General features: G+C 36.8%; 1 protein-coding gene across 1 annotated transcript; it reads right to left on the bottom strand.

The window, feature by feature from the left end:
• Window positions 1–328: 328 nt before the first annotated feature.
• LOC120627263 (signal-induced proliferation-associated 1-like protein 2) lies at window positions 329–25375 on the bottom strand. The gene is made up of 16 exons (XM_039895182.1): window positions 24413–25375; window positions 18942–19175; window positions 17864–18149; window positions 15411–16011; window positions 14489–14624; window positions 13843–13958; window positions 12680–12812; window positions 11691–11861; window positions 10170–10339; window positions 9241–9367; window positions 8673–8803; window positions 7770–7940; window positions 6767–6862; window positions 5742–5909; window positions 4227–4333; window positions 329–1823 (listed from the first exon to the last, which is right to left on the bottom strand). The coding sequence occupies exons 1-16, from the start codon at window positions 25053–25055 to the stop codon at window positions 1820–1822; spliced, it is 3294 nt and encodes a 1097-aa protein (XP_039751116.1). The 5' UTR covers window positions 25056–25375; the 3' UTR covers window positions 329–1819.
• Between the last annotated feature and the right edge of the window lie 37 nt (window positions 25376–25412).

Here is a 25412-nt window from a genome sequence, read left to right as displayed (position 1 = left end):
GTTGTTAATAAACATCACGTCACCTTTTACTTATTTATAATGTTAAAAGTTGATATTAATGGTATGGAAATCCCGAAAAATATTGAATGATAATCTTTTTTGATCGCTGCTAACTCGTGGCAAGTGTAGCCTAGTTATTTCAGTCAATAGATGCTTTGTTTCGACAGCTCATATATCCTATGATACTGTTAAAAATACCACATCAACTGGCGGTGGCGTGCACTGGGTCTCTTACCAGGGTATGCATACAGTAGGAAATTTGCATAAAACGGCAAAATCCTCCTACTATACATATAAATAAACTTTAGGTTAGGCATTGCTTTTGCGCATGTATGAAGTGCACGCCACTGTCAACTGTTATCTAATATATGAATGAATAACGCACGTATTGTTCGGTACCATTCAAGCGGTTGTCCTTTCTTCAGCTAACAAGGCACATAATTCATAAGATATAGCGCTTTTTTTCAAGTTTTTTTTTTATTTACGTTCATTTAAATTTCGAGTGTTGTAGCAACTCTTTGGAAATTGAGTTATATTATTACTGTTACATTACAACTACCTACATTTACAAAAGTTCTAAGGACTCCTGAAGACCCTTTAGAGATGAATAATTCCAGATTCTGTCGTCAAAAAGTTGATCGCACAAAGCCGCACGAGCGTGCGTTTGTTGTTTTAAGTTTTTTTTTTAATTTTTGCAAAAAAAACATACGAACTAAATTAGAGATACACTGGTACCGACTGTGTTGTACATAAATGTGTAAACCAAACTTAATTTATATACAGTGAGAGTGAGATTTGTGTGAGATTTCTACTTATTCGTTCGCGTGTAAGTTAATACGATAAGTAGGGAATCAGAAGAGAGCCATCTAGTTACATGATGTGTAAAAGTGTTGCTGTAGGTAGATTGCTGTAGGTATTTATTTTATTTAGCCGAGCCTAAAAAAATAGAGCCATCTTTTTCCACTGCAAACATTATGAATAGGATAGCACTACTATTAGACCTAGAAATTTAGTTTAGTTAAGAGATTTGTGTGCAACATAATCAGCATCTACATTTTGTAAGGTGGTGTCCCAATATCGAACTAGTCTGATTATAGAGTACACTGTGAAGTGCCGCGGAACCCCTGTAGTCCGGAACTTTTTAACATGTAATCCAACAAATTATACAAAAAAATGCATTAAGATTCTAGAAGAGATATAGCTAGGCCGCTACTATAGTCGCATTCAAACTGAGACAATACGCCTGCAGGAACATTCGCAGCGGTGCGAACTAATTACAACGTGCTCAAACACGCCTTAACGAAGATTGAATTAAATTAAACTGCATGTAATTGTTACATGCATGCCGGATTACCGGGGGTCCACTGTATTTTATTTCTTAACAATGTAGACATTGTATATATTATTAGCTTACGAGATGAAACAAAACCGTTTACATTAACACAGTGGATACGGTCGACGCATGGGACGAATGCCATTCGCTGCTTCAGCTCTGAAATTAACTTCGAGAGAGCGGCACTTGCGGCAGTCTGCGAACAACTAATACGTTAGCCTCTTCCAGACTCTAATCTTTCTTTGTGCTAAATTTCAACCGGATCTGTTCAGTCATTCGACACCAAACATTCATTCCATATTATTAGTATAGAAGTTTAGGTATCGATTTCAGGATGAATACTCCATTCCGATGAGGCAATTCCCGTTTAATCATGAATTATTTATGTCATTGGACTTTCCATTGAATTATATAGTGTGTCCTAAGCCCGTTATTTAGATAGAAACCGTTTGTTGTGTGATAATACTTACTAGTAATAAACCTTGATTACCTGAAATAGATAAAAATAAATGTTAAGTGTTTGGTAGCATTAATCGTTTGATAACATGCCGTGTGGTGACGGCAGATCAGAATATAGATGTCACCACCCCTCTTCATCCCGCGGATGTCGTACGAGGCGACTAAGAGAATACAAAAAGTATTATAATATTAACGAATATTTTTGTGATATTTCTGAGTTAGTGTCTAAAGTTTAAAATTTTAAGTGTTATAGTCATTTGTAATATAAACTCTAAATATGTAAGAAAATTGCACGCCAGAAAGTGGCAAACTGTTGGAACTATTCCCACTTACAACACCAAAAAAATGTACACAGTTAAGCAATAAAATTTATTCTATTCTATTATTCTACAACAGACAACGGGCAACAGCGTTCTATGTGTTATATACTGCTATTATAGATATATTCATTCGCGGACTTTTTGTAATAATGAGTACTTTAATCATGTACAATAGTTTTCGCAGCGCACGCCAAGTAACGAATTATATAGGCAAAATTTTGCTACTTTGGGTTATACTACGATCTCCAACCTATGTTTTGGCGAAGAAATAGTTAAAAACGGACCAGTACTTTCGGAGCCTTCCTCTTCAGAATATTAGTATAGATATTTAATAAAAATCGGGAGAGGACTTTTCTCCAGCAGTGGACTGGTAAAGGCTATTGATGATGACAAATACATGTGTAATCATTTTGTTTTGCTGTTAGTTTTTAGCCACGGTGGTCGATCTCAAGAGAGATTTTGTAACTAAGCGCGAGATATTACTGTGTACAACTGCGCGCGCTGTTTATTCTCTCCACATTATCATATAATCACATAGTTAAGGCAGCGTTCGTACCTAAAGGCTGTCGTTCCCCCAATTTTGTCGACTTAGTTTGCAAATCCGACTACCATGGAAAAGTATTTTCATTTTTCAGGTTAATATACAACGTGTAAAATAATTACGAAATAATATTGAAGGATGCATACGTATATTCCATAAGGAATCACCCTGTAAAATATTAAATCTAAAGGAGCATATTTATTTTTAAAAACATTCGAAGTGTTTACTTATGGCAACCCTATTGACGATAAAAGACCAACAAGCGCATAGTACCAACGCTACGCGACGCGTACCTGATAATGTGACAGGAATCACATGATTTTAATTTTGCATGTGATGTTAGGGCTGTACCTGATTTCTTGATAAAAACTATGGCTAGTGGTTTACTCAAAAACCATTTGGTTTTCGGTTCCACAGATGAGTCTCAGAGACAGTACATAATGTACCTCTAAAGCTTGTGAAGTATTATTTCGGGTTTCTTTTACACGTTGCATAGCCTCACAAATGTAGTATTGGTAAAAAAAAAACAAAATCGTTTCACTAGATCCAGAGATTATCCCATACAATATATTTTTTTTAAATCAAGCCTATTAGTTCCTAGCATATAAGTAAAAAACGTTTCCGTTTTCTGTTTATTAGCATTGATAAAGTATGATTCAAACAAATTACTCATCATGTGGACAAATAGGATGATGACTCTATCAGTTTTATCGGTTTAATATAATAAGTAATAATCTTATAATCGTTAGGAGTTTAGGATTTCCTACAAAATTAGTTATGACACACATTGTGTAATGAACCTTATCTTATCGAGTAGCTTTAAAAACCCTCAATAATCCATCCTCAAATATCTGTTTTTAATTGAAATGCTATTGTTGTAGATTAGATCATCATCCTATTAACGTCGCACTTGGACGTACGCCTCCTCTTTCATAAGCTACGAGGTTTCAGAGTTAGACCCACTGCGCTGCTCTAATGAGGGTTGGTGGGCTTAACCAAATATTATCACATTTATTCATTTTTAATTTAACTGATTAGAATATCACTTGGTCGAACTAGCCACGGCCAAGCCTTCCAGCAGACCAGACCGGAGAAAGCTCAGAAATTGAAAATCCCCTTATTGATTATCGGAGATCGAACCTCGGACCTCTTATTAGATGACAGCGCTTTTATTACAAAATGTGTAATATGTAATCATAGTATTGCGATACACATTTTGTAATATTTAAATTTTAAAATTCATTTGGCATTAATGGGAAGCCAAAATTAAAATCAGGAAATACTTAAATGATATTGCCAGCATGACTAGTATAGAACGGAGACAAAAATTATATCTCTTGACAAGGGATAAAATGAATGTGTCCATCATTTACCCCCGTTTATTATTACACGTACGTTTATTAATGCTCGGAGCGCTGATGAAGCTGAGCCGAGAAGATAAATTTTATCCTTTCCCCGGGGAGTAAAATGTCTCTTGCACACGCAAAGGTGTTCATCATAGTCTAGAAGACTATGATTAACACCTTTCATAATAGTCTTCTAGACTATGATGAAAGGACACTCGGACACTCACTGCTTGTCAACGGTCCGTTTGAACCACTGCGTGAAATGCCGGAGCTGCCATACGGCCCGGGCGGATTCCTCCCGAAGGCGTCCATTAAGGCGTCGAAGCCGGCGGACCTGTTAAAAAATAATAAAAATGGATTGTATGGTATTATGAGACCACGGTAAAAGTGATACTATTTTTCACACTATAGACCTAAAAATATAACTAAAAAATTTCGTAATAATTTTCCATTCCTGTCACTTTATCCCGACTCCGCGGCCGACCGTCACGCGACATGCAACACACATTTGAAAAAGTCTGAGACGATGTAATAAAAGTTTCACTTTAATACTTAATCACTAGGTTTCCTTGATGGTTATTAAACTAAGCGTGTACACAGCAAACTTCTAAAGCTATTCGATCATCTCGGCACTACTATGAAAGCATCAAAGCAGTTCCTGGCAAGATTCTTGAGATTTCTTGGGAACAAACAGACTGACAATTAAAACTTGACGTTTGATACGTCTTACAGTAACATACCTTCGAGGCAACATCTGTCTATAGTACTAAGTCTATTTCAGCTTTTCAATGATTTTTTTGTATGAAGCAATAAACATCTTAAACCATTTATTTCTCTAGATTTTTTTTAGAAACTGCATGAGTTCGTCCTTTAGTAGGATATTTCTAATATTATACTTACCAAAAACTTAACAAGTAATTATAACTATAAAGTCAACAAATAATTATAACAACAAAGTAATAGTTCTTTGTTGACCTTTTTGAGTATTCGGTCACAGAATTAAGAACACATAGAAAATATTGAAGGACCAAAAACCACTTCACTTTAGTAGTGTTTCTCGAACAGGCGGTTGGTCACTTCACTCCATTTAGCAGTTGACAGCAATTATTTTACACCTCTAATGTTCTAAAAGGTTTACCATAAAATGGGGAAAATGGGTAAAGTTGTGAGCTAACAACATTCCGCATGTGTGAAGTGTGACGTGCGGTGTAAGGGCAAAATTTAGCTTTATGTTCTTAATTCTGTAGATACGATAATCCCCGCCGTTGCAACTTTCCCGCATCATCAAGGAGAAAAAAAATCCGATTCTCGAGTCATTTCCCGAGTTAATTTGCACAAGAAGTTTGTCGGCAAGTGTGAGATTTTCTCTACCTAACGAAAGTTAACTACGATGAGCGCCATCTAGCGACAGACAAGCCTTAGCAGTATTTTGTATACCTCTTCTCTTTGTTCGCTCTTCATATACCTATAAATCGTAGTTTCACGCGATCCGAATAAGTGAGCTTTGATTAATAGAAATTCTTACACTTGGCACTGAATGACCGACCGCATTTGGTTAGACCGAGTTCGAGCCAAGGTACACACAAGGACGTTATAATGTGCCTAATAAGCGATTTATTATCTCGTGATATCACGTCCTTTCTTATAAATAAAATTCCCTAAAATTCTACTCTGTTTTAACCTGAGAAGTTAAGAAACCCCCTAGTGTCCCGGAACTTTGAGGATGTCAAGATTTTCCATACCTCTTCTTCGAGATGGTGCCTGTGTCTTTGTGCTGTGACTGCGTCCGCCTCGAGTGTCGCCACACGCTCCGCGAGTCCGCATCCGCAATTCGCGAGGCCCCCGCCACTCACGCCCCCTCTGTCCGTGTTGACAACCGGGCTCGATTTGCTCTCCGTTGCGTTGTTATTCTGTACACAATTGATTTTTAAGTTCTATTAACAAGCTGCGCTGCGTTGCGGCTGGTATAAATTAAATTTATTTTTTACAAGGTTTCTTAGTTATGCTTCAGAAGCTTGTAGTAAAATAATGATTTAAGATTTCATGGATGCCCCATCCTATAAAATAAGAAAACCTTTTACTATATTGTTTAGAGTTAATATTTTTTGAATTAAACATTATTATTGTTATTACTATTATTACTATAGGAAGTTTGCTATGGGAGACTATAGCCAGTTTGTTTTAAACAAAGAAAAACAAAAAAACTTATAAGTGAAACTTAGACTCCATGGCACGAGGGTCTTCACAGCAATCGCTTCAGCCTTTCGGCAAAAGTTTTTAAGTCATACTTCTTTAAGGCAATTAAAAATAGGTAAAAAAAAAAAGTGTCTTGGTTTAAGCCAACTTAACGCTCGGCGCGCATTAATTTTTTTAATTATTATATATTTTTTTTTTTAAGATAGCAATTTCATTTAGAATTAATAATATTAGACAGAGAGAAAGAAAAAAAGAAGAGCAACACTAGTTTTCCCAGTAACTTCTTATTAAAATCGTTGTTGCAAACTATCTTGGTCGGCCGATTGGCACAGTGGGCAGCGACCCTGCTTTCTGACACCAAGGCCGTGGGTTCGATTCCCACAGCCGGAAAATGTTTGTGAAATGAACATGAATGTTTTTCAGTGTCTGGGTGTTTTATAAGTATAAAATTATTCATCAGTCATCTTAGTAGCCATAACACAAGCTACGCTTATTTTGTATATTTATTTATTATATTTATTTATCTTATAACTTCAGTTTGTCTGTGTGAAAAAAAAAGTAAAATGCTCACGGGCATCTCTGTCCAAGTGTCCAAGCCGACATCTGTCGCTGAATCTAACGGAGGGTCAGCTGGGTCTATCGATTGATACTGATGCTCCTCACAAATCTGCAAAAAATTTTTCTTCGTTATAATTTAAGCGACGATAGCCTAGTGTTTAGGACTTCTGTTTTACTTCTCGATGGCCGAGTTCGAACATCGGTAAGCACATCTAAGTTATGTGCGTCTTAAAGTATCACTCGCTTTAAAGTTAAACGAAAACATTGTACGGAAACCTGAGAGTTCTCAATGAATGCGTGTGAATTCCACCAGTCCGCACTGGCCAGCGTGGTGGACTACGGCTCAACATGGATATCTTCCATTTATTATTAACCCTTTACCGGACAAGGACCGTTTTGAAACTTCATCATCAACATCCATAGCCTATTAACATCCCACTGCTGGGGACAGGCCCCCAATAGACGGTTGTAGAGCATAAACCCACCGAGCTGCTCCAATGCGGGTTGTTGGGCTTCAATTTGTGTCTATAGTCAAAAGTTAGTGATAATAACCGGATTCGACGGCTCAACATGCTTTCTGAGGCACGGGGGTTCACACCGCCCATTTCCTAACTCTTGGCCATCCTTTATCAGAAAAAACACAAACTCAAAGCATTTTGGCCCTACCCGGGATTCGAACCCAGGACTCCGTGATCTTTAGCTAAACATGCTAACCACTAGATCAACGAGGCAGTTAAAATTTTTGAGTGTGATGGCAAATTTAATTTTTGGAAAACTTACAAAAGAAATTACGTGAAATACCGGAAAAAAAAATGAACACGAAAGCGGGTAGTCCGATTCTGCCCGTGACATCCAACTTGACATCTCGTACCTACGCAGTCCCGTTGTGACCACGATACATGCAACTGGGTCGAAATATCGACAAATCCGAAATATTATCGTGGTATGTACCCGTTGAACATACCACGAAACCATACTTAAGAAATCTTACAAAAGAAATTACAATATCAACCTACCTGTAACATTGCTCTGGTGGCAGTGTGGACTAAAGCAGCCCAATCCAGTGCTGACGCGTCAGGCAAAGGAAGTGGAGCACCCCCCACTTCCCTTGGAACCCCGTTGCCCTCTGAAACCGTAGCTGCTCTATTTTCACCTAGCTCTGCGTCCATTAGACGCATCAATTCCTCCTACCGGGAAGAAGAATATAATGAGAATTTGTAGCACATAAGATGTTGCCCGCGTTTATTACAGTTTATTAACATTCCGTGAGAGAAGTTTGTTTTCCTGTAAATAAAAGTTAGTCTAAGTTAATCTCCGTCCTTTGAATTAATTAAACAAGTACACAGAAACAAAGACATTTTCGATAATATATATATATATATTATCGAAAATGTCTTTGTTTCTGTGTACTTGTATATATATATATATATATATATATATATATATACAAGTACACAGAATATATATATATATATATATATAGATGAGAGTGCTTTAAGTTTATTGATTCTTCAATTACATATAGATGTACTGAGAGAACTCAAGATAATTTGCAACAGTTCAAGGTAATTTATAACAGTTTCGTAATTTTTATTATTATTTATTATTGAGGGTAGTCAATAAAAATTTCCAGGGCCAAAAAATTATTTTCCAAATTCCAGGGCATTAAGGTGCTCGTTAAGGTACCAAATTTATAACTTTGCCTTTTCTGGGAAGCCAATGAAAAAAAGTTCCGTCATTTTTTAAATATCTTTATCGCTTTTTCCATGTCACAATATCTTTTTTGGTACCTACAGTGATAAAATTTTTAGGGTGAGGATATAAAGATAACCCGTCCCAAAAGTACAAAGGATTCTTAAGGTTAGAAGAGTTTCCAAAGTGACAAGGACCATGAGATGTTTGATAGATAGACGACTTACAGTAAGGGAAGAGTGTGCAGCAGATCTTGGCCGCCTGGAGTGCCTGGGAGACGATCCATCATGATTTCGTCTTCGCACTTCCAAACTTCCCCCGTTACCGCCACCGGACGTCGTACTGCGCCCTGAACCACCTGCAATTAGTACATTATCTAGAATCTTCTTATATGTCTAGCACGGCTCATTTAAGGGTGCCAGCAGCGTTTTGTGCGGACCAGCTGTATTTATAACGTTAGGGTTTTACAATATGTTGGTAAACCGTAACACTATCGTAGTAAAGGTAAATGCAATTTAAAGCACAGGCCTTGCTTCACTCGTTTTATTCGCAAATCCTGTACTTCTGATTTTTACTATACAATTTTTTTTCCTAAAAAGTCCTAGCTGAAGAATTGTACGCAAATTTGAATATTAATTACATTAATATAAGATCCATTTCACTTTGATGTTCAAGTTGAATACTCGAAATCGAGCGAGCAAAGGGTTGGTAATGGGTTGATATTGATGATATGCTTTAAAGTCTCTTAGAGTGTACTGTAAACCATCGCAGGTACTGTATTGAAGTTATAGTTACCAGTGCCATATCCAGAGGTGTCAGATCGCGGCGGAGACAGGCGGCGTCGCGATGGCTGTTGGGCCCACGCTTCCCCGCACGCGCTCTGGCATTCGCAACGTGCGCCCACCGCAAATGTCAACCGCACCTGTTACCCATTCGAACGTTAATATCTTGACTTAGTATAAACCAAGTCGCTCCCGCTGTTTGTACGCTTAGCCTTTTTTAACTTAGCAATGGATTTTAATGCAGACACACACATGCACACAAGCTAGCACGCACGCACACACGCACGCACGCACGATCCCCAGACGGGGCGATTAGGAAATTTTAATTTCTACATTTTCTCTAGTCTGGTCTGGTAAATAGACGCGCCGATAAGCGATTTTGCTTTCCGTACGACACCGCGTAGAAACAGTTTAGCCCGCTACCATCCTAGACTGCATCATCATTTACTACCAGGTCAGATAGACTTGATATATAGATCAGATAAGCTTGATGAATATCGCTCAAAATTAGCAATCATGCTATCAAAATCCGCAGATGGCATATTGAATTTAATAGTGTTATTCTTTTTCTACTATTTCCTGTAGATAGATAGATGGATCGTATAATTTTATTGCAAACACCAATATAGAAGATTCTAGGCCTCCGAAGTCTACTCTGAGAGCAAAGTGAAGTAACATCGATGTGATATTTTAGTGAAACAAGTGATAAGTGTGAAATATATTGATCGGCTACCATTCTGAGTGCTGAGTGCGAGATTTTTCATCTATTCACTCGCACTCAGCACACTGGACTACGATTGTGTGTCCTGAAACATTGCAATGAAGCAATGAAGAAGAACAAGAGTCAAAAGGTGTTTTTGTTCCAAATTAACGAATCCTAACAAGTAACAATATAAAAACGAAATCGTCTGTTTGGACGTTGACCCTTTTGCTAATACTCACAGTGACTGGATCAGAGGTCTTGAGCAGGTCAACGAGATGGTCGTGTGGTAAGGCAATGACGGCAGCGCGGCACACTTCGAGAAGACGAGCTCCTCGTTTCACGCCTGCCTTGGAAGCGGCTCCACCATTCTCTACCGCCGTTACCAAACCGTCTGCCTGGACGTGGAAGCCTGAGTGGGACATATGATGTTAAGATGTGGAAGTAGGATGATAATTTTAGCATATAAAGGTATGTATTTTACCAGCTAAAATATGATACAGCCCCCTTAGTTAATACTACGCAATAGGAACCGCGAGACTATCGAAAATTATTACTATTTAACTCTTTATTTGTACACCACAAGTTAGAAAAATAAAAGAACAATAGAAATGCAAAGACAAAAGTAGAATACAAAAGGCGGCCTTATCGCTTAGTACCGATCTCTGCCAGTCAACGTTTGGATTAGGATAAGATGAGCAAGAGCGGACAGGTGGTGTAAAATTTTTTATAAACTAACATCCAAATAGCTAAATACAAATAAATAAACAATATTGCACAAATACGAAAAATAAAGTATAAAAATAAATATAAATTAATAAACTAATATATACTCAATCATACATAAATACTTAAGAACGTATAGATAATAAAACTAAACATAAACAAGGAGTACCTTGTTTATGCTTAGTTTTAAAGTCGTCATTAATGAGCAAGATAATATACTTTCACCGCGTTTTTAAATGTTACAAGCGATTTTGCCTTACGTATATTTAGTGTAGAAAATCACCTTTGAAATAAAATAAATCGAACATTCAATTAATACAATTATCTAACTGTTTATATTAAAGCTATTTGCATACATTCTTAAAAAAAATACTTAACTTATCGTCGTCGTAAAGGACGTCAAAGAAAAACAAACTAACAAACAAAATATTAGTAAGGATTAAAGCGCGAAATTATGAGTTGATATCCTTACTAGTATTATAAATGTGAAAGTGCTTTTGTTTGTTTATCTTTCCTTTACGCCTAAACTAAGCAACCAATCAACTTGATTTTTGGCAGAAAGTTAGTTGAAACGACGGAGAGTAACCAAGGCTACTTTTATCGCGTGATTTATAAAACCTCTGTTATAATCGCTGACGAACTACGCGGGCAACAGCTACTAATATTTTTTTTTTATTGCAAAGCAACGCCACTTTAAACTTAAATCGATAGGATTTGCATAATTTTAACAGTCGAACTATAGGTTCCTGCTGGCCGTATCCGACCACGGAGACTCCTTCTAGCTACCATCACGAGCGTAACTGATGTGCTCTCAAGTGGCTGGCATAACCACTTTTTGTTTTAAACGTGCGGTCACATTGACAGCACGTTTGTACTCCACCAATAATATTGTAATATATGGCCGATGACGGTCTGGCCTTTATCTCATTACGCCTATATTCTGCGCGATTTTAACTTCAAAATCCGATACTTTTTTGTTAACAGAGTGTCTTCATCGCGGGCGATCTTCTGCCTCAAATTCCTACAATTAAAGTTACCTAGTTGGGAAGCAGTGCCTCTCTCAAGCGTGAGCTCATCAAGACACTGCGCGTGTTGAGGGGCGACGCTGGCGAGTCGACGTAGCAGACCATCCCCTGTCACCGCGCTCACCCGCACGCTCTCCCCTCGGTGGTAGTATATCCGCGTCCAGCTGCCACTTACCACCCACCCTGTCAATAAAAAAGATTTTTTTAATTATTTTTTTGCACTACTTAATTTTGCCTTTGACTGCAATCTCACCTCATGCTAAGTGATGATGCAGTCTAAGGTGGTAGCGGACTAACCTGTAATCCCCAATCGCGCGACATCATGCCGGAACGCTAAATCGCTTAGCGGCGTGTCTTTGTCGGCAGGGAGGTAAGTAGCCACGGCCGAAGCCGCTCAGACCAGACCAGAGAAAATTCGGAAATAATCAATTCCCACATCTGCTTACCGCATACCGCTTCGCCAAGGTGTTCGACAAATCCATCAATCTATTAATGTCCCACGAGGTAAAGGCCTCCTCTTTCATAGGACAGAGGTTATTTTTAACTACTAGCTATATCGTTGTATAATGTAGAAAGGACTATATTTAAATCCAAATCTCAAGGTACCGGCCAAGAAAAAAATTGCTGTATTTTGTTAGAAATTCTTATTATGACACAGAAGCCGTAGGACTAATTAGCCTTGGTTTTTTACATGAAATGTCCGTACATCTGCAATTTCCTCGTAAGTCGCAGGCATCGGCTAGTTATTTAGGAGGAAAAATGAACCAAAACAATGATGTCATAATAATCTTCGAAGTCATAATGTTTAGGAGAAACAGTTTTAACAAATTACATCCTATTTTTTGTAGGCCACTTTCTCTTTTAGACCAAAAACTAATGAATTGTGTATGATGTCCATTACATTTTAAAAATATACTTTGAGCAACTTTTCGACCGAAAAAGAAATTGACTCCCAGAACATTTGAAAAAAAATAATCGATTGAAGAAAATAAATGTTTTACCAAGCAAAGCAATAGTCGGCAAGGCAAGAACGATTTGTCTCGAGCTCTCTTCAACTATGACGATCGAGTCAGCAGATACACCCATTATGCAGTCCAATATAGATCCACCGGCACCTTCATCCTGAACTTGTACCTGAAATATAACAATAACACATTCTAGAACGTTTTGTCAACCACACACAGCACACTGGTGATTAGTTTGTGGGTAGTCCAGGGTTCGATTCCCGGTAGGGACGATTTGTGATTTATAATTTCAGAATTTGCTCGGATCTGGTAATTTTTATTATTATTTGTACTTTATTTGTACACCACATGCAGTAAAAGAATTATACAAGAAAATAGAAACAAAATTAAAAGCAGAATACAAAAGGCGGCCTTATCGCTTGGTAGCGATCTCTGCCAGGCAACTTTAAATGACAATTTGAAATGGTGATATCAATAAAGATAACAACTGGCTAAGTTTGTTGTGGGCTTCTTCTTAGACCAGGACGCGTTTGGAACCTTCGTAGCTTTAGTTTTAAGTTGACGAATTTAGTTATCGCCATCAACTCACTTCTATGTCATATTTTACATGTAATGTACGCATCAAAAGTGCCATCTATGTGCCTATTTGAGTAAAGAAATATTTGACTTTGACTTTAGAATTAGGAAAAAAAAGAGTATGTTTGATTTTTAGGTACGATTTTTCCTATAAGGTAGCCTTATAAGGTAAGCATACACTTGAATGTACGAAAAGCAGTACTTTGTAGCCAATTTACCAGTGTCACTTCGATAGTTTACACTTTCGAAACTTTACATTCTGTGAGATTATAACTCATACAATTAGACTACGTTTAAAAAATTTAATGATAGGCAACTATGTCTGAAATTAAATGTATAATAAGTCTGCATTTATTACTGTTATGATCTTAATTTGAGAAAGTTTGCCATTTAGTTTTTCACAAATATTGCGGAAACCAATAAGTTCCGGGGTAAAAAAAAAGCCTATATGTATTATCCAGGGTGCTTAAAATCTATATTTATTTTAAATTTCAGTAAAATCCGTTCTGTAGTTTTTGCGTGACAGAGTAACAAAAATCCATACATCTTCAAAAACTGTCACAGTCATCATATTAGTAGGTATATATAGAAAGGATAGGATACGTAGGAATATATATACTCACGTGGAAACATAAGGCACCTCTGACAAGAACATCGTTGTTACAATCTTCAATACGAGGAATTATAGCATTGTTGTTGGAATTGTTACCGCTTTTCATTAATAATGAGGAAAAAATTGCTGTAACAATAAAAATACAAATGAGCTAATTTTAATGTCAGTGTAAAACATAATAAACAAATTGAATTTCAAAGTCGCTGCCACTACACTACATTTCATCGTTTTGTTTTATAATTAATAAAATATTGATGGAAACGTGGACACTGACAGTCGACCTGATCCTCAAATTTAAAGTCGCGCAACATCACACTCTCTTCGGGAATTCCCAACGATGAAATCCGTAAAAGAACCAAGGTCACCGACATAGCTCAAAGGATAAGCAAGTTAAAGTGGCATGGGCGGGTCATGTCTGTCGTAGGACCGATGGCCGTTGGGGCAGATGAACTTGAAAAGTTGGCTGGAAGTGGCTGAATGAGAAAACCGTGTGGTGGCGCGCTCTTGGAAAGGCAGTTCAGCAGTGGACGTGTGGGCTGTTGATGATGATGATGGAAAATGTTTTAATTTAATTTATGTACATTAATTAAATGTGAAATTAACGAGCAAATATTCCCAATGGTTTAATATCTACGTTGTATAAAAAAGTTTCTTACAAAATTTCTGCCCCGTATCCACAGTGGATGCAGATACATAATTACTAGCGAGGTCTTTCAGGTACTCTTGTCTAGTGCGCGTAGCCATTGTACTAAATTTAGGAGACTGGATGGCAGCATTTTCACCATTAATAACCTGGAAAAAATATACATATCGGTTATACAAGTGGCAAAGACATACATTATGCAGCTGAATGTATGTCTCTTGTTGACCTCCCTGGCTTAGTGGTGAGCGCTGTGGTATTACGTGTCGTGAGAACCCACGTTCGATCCCCGGTGGGAGCAATTGTGGAATTTATAATTTCTGGATTTTCTCTGGCCTGGTCTACGTACTAAGCTATTTATTCCGGTATGATGTCGCGTAGAAACTTATTAGGGGAATGGGAAACACAACTGTCATACCTCTAACAGGTTAGCCTGTACTGGTAAAAAAATGTATGTACTGCCTACTTATATAATTAAACAAGTGTATGTCTGTTATTTTCGAGCTAAAGTGAATATTAAAAGTCCATAAGTTTAATTTCAGTTTACAACCTCCCAGGGTTGGATATTTCATGTTTAAAAAAAAGAGTGGTAATGAAATAGGTAAAATAAAATTGGAAGCATTATCATGTAACTTACATATATTCAAAAAACAACGATTTAAAAGAATCTCTGAATTTAAAAATCAATACAAACAATATAAAATTGTAAATTTCGAGCTAAAGTGAATATTAAAAGTCCATAAGTTTAATTTCAGTTTACAACCTCCCAGGGTTGGATATTTCATGTTTAAAAAAAAGAGTGGTAATGAAATAGGTAAAATAAAATTGGAAGCATTATCATGTAACTTACATATATTCAAAAAACAACGATTTAAAAGAATCTCTTAATTTAAAAATCAATACAAACAATATAAAATTGTAAAATGTGTCCAACTCACCTTACTCAATAGTAAATCGGTGAACGCTTCACCCTTGGGGTAGACCGCGCCATCTTTGATCGGCGGTCCAAATAAAGGCACTTCTTTAGCACGACTTACAGCTAAACTATAATGTGTGTTCTCAGTACACGGGTCTATAACTCTCACAACAACAAAAACGTGTTGAAACTGAGACCGAATGTTTCGCGGTGTGAAAGGCGCCGCGCCCGGTTCTTGGAAGACTATTGTGACTATGTCGTTGCCGATGTGCCGCTTCCTCAACAACTGCTGCCTGTTGTTGGGCGTGTACGGCAACATTGTTGATACGTGGAACATTATCTCGCAGCCTTGGTACGTGGTGTAGACGGAGTAGAGGCCGGTCGAATCCGTCCTGTTGTCGAGACCGGCTTTATACTTGTCGAAATCTTTTAATCGAACAGTTTGCCCCAACATTTGCAAGAACTCGACGAAAGCCGGGCCCGCCTCTTGGTTGTTGTACATTTCCTCTTCTGTTGACTGGCCGCTTTTACAGTACATAACACCGACTTTGTAATGTCTGGTTAAGCGTTGTTCGTCCAGTCTTAAGAGTTGTTCTTCAGCACCGCCATTAGTGATACCAAGCCTGGAAATGCCATTTGTAATCATCATCAGTATCAACCTATTACTGGCCCACTACAGAGCACATATCTCCTTTCAGAATGAGAACGGTTTAGGCTGTAGTCCATGCTGGCAAGTGTGGTTTGTTAGATACACTTCACAATCATTTGAGAATGTTATTTGAGAACTCATACTATCCTTACTCATATTACAAATGTCAATGTAATTTTGTTTGTTACGCTTTCACGCAAAAACTACTTAACCGATCCTCATGAAACTTTGTACAGATATTCTTGGATGTGTTAGAAGTAATATATGATACTTTTTATCCCGTCATTAAGCTCGGTTAATTTGGGAGAGGGAATGAGTGTTTGACGATTTGACACACTAACCCCGAAAAATTATAACCGATTTAAATAATTATTTTAGTACTATAGAGGTTATAATATGTGTTTAATTTTGCCCAAACTGTGGTTGGAGATAGAGGACAGAACTCCTCAGCGGACATCAGCCAACCCCTCATTTAAGGCTTAGCGATACTGTTTTTTTTTTAGATCTACAACTAAATTTAATGCCACATCAAAAAACAAATTCAAACGCAGACGAAGTCGCGGGCAACAGCTAGTAAATAAATAAATATACTACAAAAATACACACATCGCCTTCTAGCCCCAAAGTAAGCGTAGCTTGTGTTTTGGGTACTTAGATGGCTGATGAATATTTTTTATAATAATAATCTTATATACTTATACACAGATAAACACCCGGACACTGAAAAACATTCATGTTCTTCACACAACCATTTTCCAGTTGTGGGAATCAAACCCACGGCCATAGATTCAGAAAGCAGGGTCGCTGTCCACTGCGCCAATCAGCTGTCTAAATATTATGCATTACATTAATACTTTAATCTTTTATGTTTGCGTATTACCTAGGAGTTAGCTTGCTCAATTACGGATTACGAGGTCCCGGGTTCGGATCCCGGTTGTATTTTTTGACAAACAATTCTGATTATCAGCCAGGAGTTAAGAGATCGGCGGGGTCCTACCCCTTACGTCGGAGAGCACGTTAAGCTGTCGGTCTCGGTTATTATCACTTGTTGTCATTTGAGCAGCTTGGTTAATCTTTGCTATTAAATTGCCTCTCCTACGAGAGGAAACCTGTGCCCAACGGTGGGACAGTAATAGCCTGCGAATGATTACTACTTGGAAATGCAATTTAGGTAATTAAATATTCAAATTAAATATACCCAGTTAATCTTTTACATCTTCGTTATCATTCAATCTTTATATTATTGTTAAAATATAGTTTTCACTCTAAACTCAAATACACTTTATATCCTGGCAGGGAAGATCAGGTGTCCGGGCTATACATTGAGAAACTATTTCATAAGAGTCCAGCAACAAGGAGATTACTACCATCGGTTAAAGCATTATTATTTTAATAATAGTAATAAAACTGTCCTAATATAATACAAAACTTATTGTTTTCCTACAGGGCTAGCACTGGCAGCAGGGCTAGCACGGGCGGGAGATAAAAAATTTATCCCCCGATTATATCCGCTGACAAGAAGTTTACCCCTGATAATAACACATATATTATTTCGATATTATTTCCATTTGTGTGCCAGAGCTCTGAGAGAGCTGTGGGAGAAGATACATTTTTATCCTTCCTTAGGGAGATAATTGACTTCTGCCCATTGATTATTCGTTTAGAGTTAGTTTAAAAGACTGAGAGTAATAGTCTTTTAAACTGAGTTAGTTTAAACCAAAGATCAAGTTGATTTGTCGCTCACCTAGGTCGTGAAGGATGGACATACTAACAAATTTAAATGTGAAAGTGTTAGGATAGTAAGCATAAATAATAACGTAAATTACCTTAAACAACTAAGTTGCAATTCAACCGCAACATAATCTAATACTTCTTTTGTGTTGTACGAAACACTATTATTACTAGGTTTGACGGTGGGTAATGCATCCTCTAGAATTGAGCCCCGAAGTGTAAGTAGTTCCGAGGTTCGTATGATAAGACGATACTGCCAAGCGAGTTGAGAGGTCGGCGCAGATGAATCACCACCGCCTCTACGTAACTCAACTCGTTCCTTTTTTATTGAAATTGCTACCGGACCTAAATTTTCATCCATTCCGAACCAATTTTGGTGTGCTGAAACAAATATTATAATATTTAAAACAATATGTCATACAGGAGAAGCGCTTATGTTTGTTTGTATATTGATATGTTCACAATGCTAACTATAGATTAGTTTAGATCAAGAACTAAAAGGTTTGAATTAATATTTTAATAATTGAAGGATGTTTCATGCTACATAACTTCATGCTATAATCCTTTTTCTGCCGCCTAGCAGTTTTGTTGGAATGCTGTGTTTCGGTTGCCGACGTTACTGTCAAGCGAGGCACACTTATTGTACACAGGGCGGAACGTTGCGAGACGAGTTCCTTGCATGCCTTGCGAAGTGTTGTTTCGCTTTTTTTATTGTATGTTACCCGATTACTCGAAGACGCCTAAACCGATTTGAAAACTTCCAATTTTGTTTTAAAGAACATACTTTCTAGGTGTTCCATATAATTTTTTTCGAAATCGGTCGAGCTGTTTAAAATTCATCAATAATGTTACCCAAAGTAGCAATTTTTTTTTATTTTTAGTTGCTGGGCGTACGTTTTTCGAAGTCGTTTTTTTTTTATTAAAAAATAATTTTATCCTTAACACGGTTTTCGGACTTTAAACTTCTTTTTAAAGTCGGCAAATCGATCGCAATTTGTATAGCTACATTATCAAGCTGAATAATTTGAATGCGCTTATCTCAGGAACTACTAGTCAGATTTCGAAAAAATTGTGTACCGTAAGGTGAATTCTTTGTTTAATGTTTAAAAACTCCGGTCCATTTCGATAATAATATTTAAACATTTTTTATGATTACCTGCGAGATTTACTTACGTTGTGTATAAAAGTAGTTCCTATAATATAATGCTCCAAGATCCAGCCTTTCGATGGGTAGCGGCGAGCTTGATCTCACAAAGGGGCATCCGTTCCGCCAGTGAGTTTGGTCCGGAGGAAACTCCAGGACTGAAAAACCATATGCAGCCCGGGGACGATGCCACCCTCCAAACTGCCCAGGGATAGCCCCCCGAGCTGTACGAGCGCAGAGTGACACACAACGCTCCTCCTCACCTGAAGATTAACATTAGATATTAGGACAAATTACATCAATGAACAAGGTTGATTATTATCAACCTTGTTCATTGATGTAATTTTTCGTTTTTCATTTACAACATGTAAATGAAAAACGAAATAATTCTTCATAGGCTTTGTATACATTATATAGTCTCTATAACATAACTGTGAAACCGAAAACCTAATAGTTTTAGAGTATACGACTGCCATAGTTTTTACTGAAAGAAATTGGTTAATTCCGTATGAAATATACTAAGCATCCTTTAACATTATTTCTTAATTCGGTAGCACGTTGCATATTATTCAAAAATTAAGATTTCTTGTCTAACTATTAAAATGTAATAAATCTATCCAGTACAGGATTCCATTACTTATAAAAGTTGTAAACGTAAACCTTATGAAGCTATGTTCCATCATACAAGGTACAAATATATATAATACGTTTTATGGTTACGCGTTTTCTTTAGCAATTGATCGCCGCACGATTATAAGCGGTCCAAGATACGGAACCTTCGTCGTTAGGTGCGAATCTGACATAAATTTGCCGGTTTCATTTTTTTATGTATTGTATCCTAAAGCACCGTTCAGATTACCAGATAAAATAAATAAATATTATATAAAAGTAGGTAGGTATCAAATACCAAATATATCTATACTGGTCAAATTCTGTACATTGAAGATATTTTTTTTCATTTTTGTATGTTTGTCTATCCTGGCGGCGCATAATGCTGAAACTACTAAATGAATTTAAATGAAAGTTTGCACGACTTTGAATCATACTGCAAGGTAGGGCATAAGATACTTTTTATTCCGTAATAAAGCTCAATTCCTTTGGGAGAGGAAATGAAAATGATTGACGATTTCACAGCATAACTCCTTCAAATATTAACCAATTGAAATAATTCTTGTATTGGATTGTTACATGATCAGTTTAGTTTTGCCAAATTTCTTTAAATGTTAGAAATATTCTAGGTTAACCTTTAGCATACGTATCAACTAAAAATGCGATCTCGATTCTTTCCTTCACGATTACTATTCTTTGTTAGGATAGGAGCTAAGACTGATGGATACCACATTATATTTACTGACTTGGGTCAACGTTTCTTACGCAGCGCTACCGACTAATAGTGCTGCTGTTAAGCCACACATTACTTGCAATTTTTTTTTATAGAGAATTAAAAGTATTTAAATAAGGCAATACGGTAATAGTTCCTCGGGACGGTACAATTGGTGATTGAAGGTTTCAATTAGTGAGTAATTAAAACTCCAAGAGCAAGAACAGATATACTAGTCGCCTACATTTCAGTCCTTTGTGTAAATATATTGAAATACTATATGTAAGTACATATATATATCATAGGTTTGTTTATTTGACATTACCAGAACGATTGAAAAAACTTCACTTGCGTTGTAGTACGCTGCGCCCCGTACTACAACGCGTACAACACGCAAGCGAAGCCGCAGGGCACTTCTAGTTATATACTATTACCACTTAAACTTGAGATTCTTTTTTCCTCTCAATTATGACAAGGCATACTAAAACAACACACGCTTTACTCACAAACCCTTGGTAAAATCCTATTGCATGAGTCACAAACGAGTTCAAATACCTATGCATAACTGCTGACTTGAATTTATATTTTGAAATCTTTTGAAACTGAGAGATCGATTGAAGAACATACTTTCAAGGGTATTTCGGATTATATACATAATAAGATAACAGATTATGCTAACTCATTGTAATTACCATACAATTCAAATTAAAAACGACTGATTTTGAAAAAAAACTTTCTCTTTTTGAGCTCATATGATATGAAATACAATCAGTGATAGCCTAGTGGTAGGACTTCGGCTCCACTTTCGGGGGAGCGAGATCCAGCCCAGGCACAAACCTTTAAAATTTCTGAGTGTATTTTAAGCAGTTAAATATCACTTGATTTAAGGGCGAAGAATAACATCGTCAGCATGCTTGAGAAATCTCCATAATGTTCTCAAAGGCCTGTAAAGTCCACTAAGCGGCATTTGGCCAGCGTGGTGGACTACGGCCTTAACCGTTCTTATTTTGTGAGGAGACCTGTATCCTACAGTGGGCCGCTAATGGGCGAATTGTCTATTTTTTTGTTCGACCGCCCGTGATCTTCAGAACTACAAAACCGATTTGGAACAGGACTTTAAAGTAGGTAGAGGAATTTAAAAATAGTAATCTAGGCTTCTATTAGCGCAGGAAAGTTTGAACAGATTTCGATTAAACTTTTTCAGCTTGGAAAGGAGTCCTAGATTCATTTATATCGCGGCAAAGGATATTTTGCACGTACAAATTGTACATTAGATAAATATGAATTTCGACAATAATCATTAATTTTAATTCTCATTCCTTTGTGCCATTCATTGTTAAAAGTGGTTGAAAAGCAAAAAAAAATAGCTGAAACTTGCACTACTGAAATCCCCATTAGAAATTATTTTTTCGTTCAAATTAGCAACCACTTAACCATGTTTTCATAAAATTGTGTTAGCTTTAAAATTACTCACTGCCTTTTGCTGATGCAAATTATAATAATTATAATTTAGAAATGACTTAACTGTCGTAAATAGGTACTTATGTACTTATGTTAATTATATGAATTGTATTTTAATTAATTGTCCAAATAGTCATCATTATCATTGTCTTAACAGCCCTTCACAGGGCACAATTCTCCTCCCAAAATGAGAAGTTTAGTCTGCAGTCCAGCATGCCAACCCGGTGCAGATTGGAGGGCTTCACGCGCCTTTGAGAACATCATGGAGAACTCTTAAGCACTCAGGTTTCCTCACAATGTTTTTCCTTCACTGTTAATACAAGTGATTTTTTATTGCTTAAAATACAAATAACTTAGAGGTGAGTGTTGGGATCCAAACTTGGCCCCACGAAATTGAAACAGAAGTCCTTACCACCAGGCAATATATAGGTTTTTTCCTAAAGTAAAATAACTATGTACAAATATCCTCATAAATTTAACATAGAATGCAGATGAATTATGCATAATTAGCTACACATGACTGCCCTGGTGTCATTGTACAAAGAGATCTGGTGTTATTGACTTTGAGAATGCATACTTAACAAAAACAGTAAACAGTAAATGAAAGTTGATATATGAGAAGAACATCATTTTCTAATTGATGAATCAAGAATTAAATAGATTTTTTTATCAAATCAAGCACAAGTAAGTAACTGCCCAATAATACTCAAGAGTCTCTGGGACACATCTCTCCATTATAGGTGTCACCAACAGCCTCTATGTAGATCACGTGTGAAGGCTTGGGCGTCGCAGACCAACGCAAAGTCTACCTTATATCCCCAGCCACATTCCAGGAGGTTTATATCATCTTGGGCTGGGCTTGCTAGGCTACTGGAGCTTGGTTGGCTGGATTTGCGAGCCATAACAATAAGAGGAAAATTCGACGCATAACAAACTATGTGCTTACATGCAAAAAACGACTGAGGTAGCAGACAAAGAAGTAATGATTCTTCATAGAGAGGTTATGATCTCAAAACTTATTTTTGAAATAAAAATGTGTCTGAATGTTTTAAGCAAGTCTTATCAATGACATAGCTAATTATGAATGAGAAAGTGATGTTAAAACATCTTTCTTAGGCATAATAAGAAATGAGTAGTAGAATATGAGTTTTATGCTTATCTTCAAGTAGCTTTGTTTGATATAGTTAAGAGAAACAACATAGGTATGTTTTATCCATAAAATATATTTAGGATGCCTGGTAGGCTAATGGTGATGACTGATTAGCGCAATTGTAGATCTGCATAGCACTACAATGTTTAGAAGTGGCATGTATTTTAAAGTATGTGTAAAAAGATGCAGCGCCGACGCAATTCAATGCATGAATGAGGCAGATCTCTCACAAATTGTCAAGACTGTTATGGTTTGTGTACAAGAGACTTCTGACGCTCAGTTTTGACAAAAATTATTATGGGTAAGCAAGTGTTATAGAGTAAATACTCATTACTTTATGATACAAAAAATACAAGATGTTAAACATTGTAAATTCTTAGATAAAGGTATACATGCTATAGAGTCACCTAGTTCCCATACAATAACACCCTAGCTGTATAGGAATTGTTTGTATATTTCCCATGTTTTTATAACTGAGCATGACTATTATTTCTGTGTACTTCATAGCAGTTATATTAAACTATTATAAAGCTGTAGAGTCTGTATTTCTGAACAAACTTCAGAATCTTTTATATTAAACAAGACTTTTAAATACAGATATAACCATTTTATTGAGGGTGTAGGATAAATTAATACAATCCAACCTTAATCAAGTTAATGCAGGTGTGACAGATTTTATTGATATATTATTATGATAATCAATATAATCAGTAATCATATCACATTTCTCATTCATATAAAAATATATTAAACGCAGGTAAACCAAGAGGATTTGTATCTGATTAGGGCTGCCCGTGAATATCTGCAGCACCAGAGGACCCACCATTACCCACCCCACCAGGACCCACCACTGTTGAGGAATTTGAACCCCAAAACCATATTTTAAAATCTCATCAGAACACTACTCATTAGGTAACAAGGTGGATCAATTTGGCATTGTCCACAATTCAATTCGCCTGCTTTTGTATCTGGTCAAATGAAAGGAGTTGGTAGTGAGGTTCTATAGCCTAATGTAGTATCTGAGGGAAACTGCGGAGACATGTTTTATGCAGCTGAATTTTGTGCTTGTGTGGAAAGTAGTTTTTTTTTCTGTTGAGCCCAGATAATTGGCACTATAGAATATTGCTACTAATACATTTTAAAAATAGACAATTATGTCACTTTTGCACTGTTCAATTATAAATAATCAAATTCCACTAAAAGGTCATAAATCAGTAGTCATGTTACATATTTTTTTTTATATTTTCATTTCCTCACAAACATAATACAATATGTTGCATAAATTCAACAGAAATTGATTCATCAGGAAAATACATTAGCTATAATAGAATACTAACTGCAGGTTGTTAGAGTGAAATTTAATGGTATAAATTGTCAGGCCTTTTTAAATTATCAACATTTCCTTGCTATGCACTATTAAAAATCGCATAAATGAAGTCTTCAGAAATTCAAAAGGAGCAATTTTACCAAGAAATCTTGTCATCCAGGCTTAATTTATTTAAGAAACATAGCTGTAAATCCAATGTAGTTTTCAAACTTACAGTACTTATTAAATAAAATTGTCTTACCACCCAATTCATTTCGGAAGACTGGACAACTTTCAAGCAATTCGTTGGAACGTCCATCACCAGTGTCGGGAACAGAATCCTCCCCCGGTGGTAAGCCACGTGTTGCAAGCAATGATGCAGCTGATGCTCCAGTGGTTGTGTTACGACGTCTACTCAAAAGTGCTCCTCGAATAACAGCTGCATAACTCAAATTGGCCATCAGGGACTGACAATCATAGTGAGCAAACTGCTTCCTTTTGTTAACGTCAGAGACAGATGATATGATTCCATCTGTATCTGGTCTAGTAATGACAGCGGTAGTACCACCCCAAAACTTGTTCAGCTTAAGACGGGGTTTAGGACTAACACTGGCTCTTGGGGTTGGCCCATCTGCGTGGTCACCAGCCAAAACTTCGGTGAATCGATCACTCACACCGCTTAACCCCGACGGCCTATTGGGTGCGTTTAGTCCACTGTAATTGTGTACCATCGCGGGGAGCCGTTCACTAGTGCCTCCAATTACGTCAATTGAGCCATGACTCCCATATTCGCGCCGTAAACCGTTGCCTGTTGGGTGCTCTGCGTATATCAAGTCAAGGCTTGAATTGCTACGGTACATAGCATCTCTAATTTCCTTTCTTCTAAGATGATCCGGAGCATACATGGCATTATTAATTGACACTACTTATACCGTTTTTTCGAGTTCGACAGCGAAGGATATCTTAGATATTTATTATTATATCTTTTAGATATATTAAAGTTTAATTGAAACTTGTTTTCTCGTAATTACAGTTACTTAGAAAGTGGCACAAAACACTTCGCAACTATGAAAAGTTAACTTATTATTATGTCACTAAAGTGATATTATTACGTATTAGTAAACCTATTATAAAAATATTATCTATTAGAATAAAAATCTGTGTTAAGAATGAATAAAAAGCACTTTCGATTCATCGGCAGTTCCAGCACAAAAAAATATTGGCTATTGCGATTTGCTTGACACCATTACCACAGACCACAC

Source organism: Pararge aegeria, chromosome 11, assembly GCF_905163445.1.
Source record: "Pararge aegeria chromosome 11, ilParAegt1.1, whole genome shotgun sequence".
Classification (NCBI taxonomy): domain Eukaryota; kingdom Metazoa; phylum Arthropoda; class Insecta; order Lepidoptera; family Nymphalidae; genus Pararge; species Pararge aegeria.
Note: the sequence above shows the minus strand (reverse complement) of the source record. Positions and strands in the feature narration are given on the sequence as shown.